The 4,804-nt window shown below is 35.5% G+C and overlaps 1 protein-coding gene across 5 annotated transcripts; it reads right to left on the reverse strand.

Annotated features, from left to right (window-relative positions):
* Positions 1 to 2,057: 2,057 nt before the first annotated feature.
* On the reverse strand, positions 2,058 to 4,318 carry LOC125215483. Of its 5 annotated transcripts, XR_007175272.1 has the most exons (4): positions 4,163 to 4,318; positions 4,016 to 4,088; positions 2,751 to 2,923; positions 2,058 to 2,392 (listed from the first exon to the last, which is right to left on the reverse strand). XR_007175272.1 is itself a non-coding variant. In XM_048116906.1 (2 exons), the coding sequence occupies exons 1-2, from the start codon at positions 3,987 to 3,989 to the stop codon at positions 2,381 to 2,383; spliced, it is 1,251 nt and encodes a 416-aa protein (XP_047972863.1). In that variant the 5' UTR covers positions 3,990 to 4,009; the 3' UTR covers positions 2,058 to 2,380. The 5 variants fall into 5 exon arrangements, 1 of the variants encoding a protein (XP_047972863.1); XR_007175270.1 differs by lacking the exon at positions 4,016 to 4,088 and having other exon boundaries at positions 4,163 to 4,310; XR_007175273.1 differs by lacking the exon at positions 4,163 to 4,318 and having other exon boundaries at positions 4,022 to 4,156.
* Positions 4,319 to 4,804: the final 486 nt, after the last annotated feature.

The raw sequence follows: 4,804 nt of genomic DNA on the forward strand, positions 1-4,804 counted from the left end.
CTGGTTTCAATCTTATATTCGAGTAGACTAAATAAAAAAAACCAATGCCAATACATAAACTTTTTTGGGGGATATAATTATTTTGGGTTTTGAATCGCAGGGTTTTTAGAGTCGTCCGTCCCCGCGGAAAACCCGTTGCCTCCGGTTGGCGGGGGTGACGGGAATTCTATAAGAGACGCCCGGGGAAAAACTCATACGTTAACGTTGGAAAAGCAATTTGATTTTTTTTTTTTATTTTTTTTAAAATTAAATTTATTTAAAAATGTTTTTAAATAAAAAAAAAATTTTTTCCCCTTCCCCAAAAAAAATTTTATTGTTTTTTACCCACTTTTAATTTATTTTTTAATTTTTTTTTCCAAAATTCACATTTTCATCTATAAATACCCCACTTCAACAAAAAAAAATCACATTCTCTCATTTTTTTATCATCTACATTTCTCATCTTTTTCTCATATTCTCATCTTTTTAAGATTTTAATTATGTATTTTTTTTTTTTTTAGGATTTTTAAATTTTGTATTTTTATTTTTAAAGATTTTAATTATGTAATTTTTATTTTTTAGATTTTAATTATGTAATTTTTATTTTTTAATGTATTTTTTAATGTGAAATGTTTTTAATAATCGAGATTTTAAAATTTAATAATGAAATGGGATTTTGTTCATAAAAGACGGAGTATGGGCCCTTTTATTTTAACAAGGAGTAAAAGGGCCCGGGGCCCACTTCCGTTTCACAAGAGCACGGAATTCTTATAATAGAGCAAATTTATTGTATATCGAATTGGAAAGTGGTCTGGAATTGTGATCCTGTGACGGTTCTTGTTCAAAGCTCTGTGATCAATGTAAAAATAGAATAAAATTCTTCCAACCGAACCGAGAAGAGAAATTAAAGGACTTTTGGTTGGTCGAAGGGCCACCCGCTTGTTTCTTGCCCCAAAGATCCTACAAAGTACATTCGGGGTTTTTAGTCCGGGAATAATGAATACGATGATCAAACCGATGAGGTGGTAGAATTTTCAATGCCCAAGGTTTTCGACGGTAAAAAATAATAATAATTTAGTATTTTGAGTTCAAATAAATTAAATAGAATTCAACCAAATATATTTATATAAATAACTATCAACATTTTCATAGTAAGATAAATACAAATGAATTGTGATATTATGGAGGTCCGCAAAATAATCTCTTTGCATATTGGGAAAGAACCAACAAAGTAAATTCTACATGGAGTTTATAAGTACCCTCAACTCTCTACTCCTATTACAAAAGATAAGTTACTGGTGTAAAACGGTATATAGCTAACGGCCTACGTAGTCTTGGAAACGGATTGAAGGTCTTCTTATGCGACGAGCGTTTGTCGGACTCCTTAGCATTGTTACTCGGCTAATCATCTAATATTGTTTTGTCCAGTGTATCATTCGTGCTGTCCTGATGGCACTCAACTTAGCATACGTTGTCAGCTAATGGTGTGGCATGGGACTCTTATCACAATAAGACCTTGGACACTGGAAACGACCGATGTCTTTTTACACCTCTATATTTTAAATTTGCTTGTGGGGTTAATTTGAAATACTCCGCATTACTCTCTGCTAACATGAGTGAGACCACCCCTATAAAGCCTGTAAATGGGAACAATGAACTTGCTGTTGTACACACCATCAGTCTACTCTACTAAGAAAGCATTACATTTAAATAGTGGGACCTCTTAACAAGATGAAGTGAGGAAACTAAAGTTTTAGATCTCAACTCCATTTGTCCAAAAATTGCCATTTGATATATGAGAGGTTTGTGTTGCTCTCTAATGTGATGGAGCATACTCATTCGTGACCAAAATAAAAACGCAGATTTTGTACTACTTTAAGTTGCCTAATTCAACAAACAAACCACACTATGACAATGCAACATTGCTCCTCTTATAGTAATATTACTAAGGCATCACCAAGAATTCTTATAAGAAAATCTAGATGATTGCATCGGAGAAGACGTCAATTCCGGCTGCAATCACTTCAACAATGTCAACTAGAGCATAATTCATAAAGCAAAATGAAACATACATCGAATTTCAATTGCTTAATCCAGGAAACCATATCGATATTTGGAACGCTTTATGGTTTTTAGACAATAGAAAGACCATATCTAGAATAAATGAAAAAAACCAATTACAACAGACTTTTAGCAATGTTGATTCTGAAGCTTAACTTCAGTTTGAATTAATGTTTGTGCACAACCAAGACTACAACTTTAGTAACTAATTCTATATAATTATCATAGTCATTCATGAAATGAACCCAAAGAGAGTTTGTCAACGACAGACTTGATTATGCTCGATCCACGCCAGCTACCTGCGGGGGCTATGCCTCGACATCTCCATGTTTGTATATCTTCAATGCGATACCTGTAATCATATTCATGTGAGATATTGTTTGGTAAAAATCAGGTATACAGTAAATGTAGCCTTTGTTATAAGAATTTGAACAGAAAACCAAACTTGAAGCACAATTATTCTCCCTTACGAATTCAAACGAAAGAGCAGAATTGAGTTTTACAACTTACGACAAGAAGCATGGGAGTTTCAGGAGATTGTACAAATAAAACATCTAAAGAAGGTGAGCAGAAACCGGTGATAATGTACATTGGTGGTAATGGATAAAAGAAAGGATAAACCTAAAGCAGTTCATACACACATATCATACATATATGAACCTTTCAATGGAAAAAAAATCTTAGGGCTTTATTAGAGAAAAACCACTTACAATGATTTTCTCTCCCAAACTCTGACAAGGGAGTATGAGCAGGCATGGCGAGAAGGGAAAGATCCAATTTCCATCCAAATGATAAGATTTCCGGTTGCAGTTCAACATGGGTAAACTGCAAAGGTGGTCGAGAAATTTGGTCTTTAAGTTATACGAGGCCACGACTGTAGGAGCTGCAATAATCAATACATTGTCCTTGGGGTTAAAGGCACGAGGCCTAAAGCAATCGAAATTTTTCCAATACAAGACACGTTTAAGGCGGCATAAGGGGCTATCAACAAGATCAACAGCAATGCTTATGGTGTGCATCAGAACCCATTCTGAATCTCTCCCATTATAGCGCAACATCCACACATACATGTACGAACCTCCAGGGTCACGATTGGAGTAGTAGAAACACCCTGAAGACACCCCTATGCACCCACTCTCACTAGGTGTGATCACATCTTTATCACTAGGTGTGATCACATCTTTATCAGGAAGCTCAACAGCCCAAGCTCTTAGATCGCTAGGGCTGGGGAGGAGGTTGTCAATGCACACTAAGAACATAGCCAAAGAGAGAGAATAGAGGCCCCGATTGAAGTAAATTGAGCGGGGAAGCCACTCACAGCCATGGAGATCATGAGGCTCGAGTGGGAGGACATGGCTGCGCCATTGACCCATCTCGGAACAGAAGATATCTAATTCCAATGGAAGATTAACTGCCGTGAAGGCAACAATCTTAAAGTCAAGGGAAAGGGAGGGATCAAAAACAAATGAGGAATGCATAGTTTTGATGTCGGTATGGTGGTGTTGGGGGTTAATTGGGATTGAAATACGCTGTTTTGTGACAGGGTTAGCGACATAATATTGGGAGGAGGAAGCTAAGAGTAGAATCCCATTGCAGCAGTCTCGAATGCCGGAATGATCACGCTTGTCCGGAAGCAGAGAAGGAAATAAGTGACCAGTTTTGTCTAAACGAAACCTTGGAGGCCTGAACTGTTTGTACACGTAGTGGTACATAAGCAAGTAGTGAAGTTTCAAGAATGGGTCGCCGACTTCACGGCCCTCTTCGGGAGGAAGGGGGTCCTTGAAAAGGAGGAAACTCCAGAAGGGAGCAGCAGGGGAGGGAGGAGACATTCTAGGAATGCAAATTTTGGATATCACAAAGTTCCAACCTTTAGACACAGATTTCAGCAAAATCAAATCTTTTTCACCCACTCTACCTAGAATTTCAAAAATCAAATCCTCAGGAAACATAGCCCAAAATCCCCAATCACTCTTACCTTTACCTGTCCCTATCGATGAAGGAGAAGCTTCTTGCTGGATTGAATTCAGCAACATAATAAATGGTATGTACTGATAAATTACAATTATTGGCTAAAGTTACAAATAAAGAGAAAGAGGATTGAGGAATTGGATAAATAACAAACTTGAAGGTGAGAAGAGCCAGGTTGAAGGGCTCCGTTATGTGTAACTGATCGGAAAAAGGAACTCCGCCGCCTTCGAAAGGAAGAAACGATTTATATCGAATAAAATAATTTTGGGAATAAATTTGAGAATATTATGAGGACGAAGACTGCGAAGCGGCGCTTTTAGTTTAGATTTAATTTAACTTTAACCCCAGAGCTATGCGTTGCTTAAAATAAATTCATTCTACTAACATTGTGAATAAATTTAACAAAAATAAATAACAACAATATCACGTAAGTTTAAAGAATAAAAAAATTGTACTGTATATACTAAAACCTATGTTGAATAATTATAATACTCCTATAAAATTAAATAAGCTTGTAATTAAATCAACATAAAAATAAATTTAGAGTTTATATAATATTTATAGTTTGAATTTGATCGCACTCTTTGCTATAAAAACATAATGGAAATGTTAAACCTCTCAAGTTTTATCATACATCATAGAAATGAAAATGCATTTATCCAGCTAATAATAACAATTAAAACGAATTAAATCATTGTTTAGTGAAATTAGCCGGTTTAAAAATTTAGCATTGATTTCAATGGAATAAATGGATCCCCTAATGTGCACAATAATAAAACATATTAATATTTTAATA

The sequence above is a fragment of the Salvia hispanica genome, chromosome 3 (genome assembly GCF_023119035.1).
Source record: "Salvia hispanica cultivar TCC Black 2014 chromosome 3, UniMelb_Shisp_WGS_1.0, whole genome shotgun sequence".
In the NCBI taxonomy this organism is placed as follows: domain Eukaryota; kingdom Viridiplantae; phylum Streptophyta; class Magnoliopsida; order Lamiales; family Lamiaceae; genus Salvia; species Salvia hispanica.

What these genes read in the sequence shown, in the direction of transcription:
- LOC125215483 (XM_048116906.1), bottom strand. Translation starts at nt 3,989, where the DNA reads ATGTTTCCTGAGGATTTGATTTTTGAAATTCTAGGTAGAGTGGGTGAA.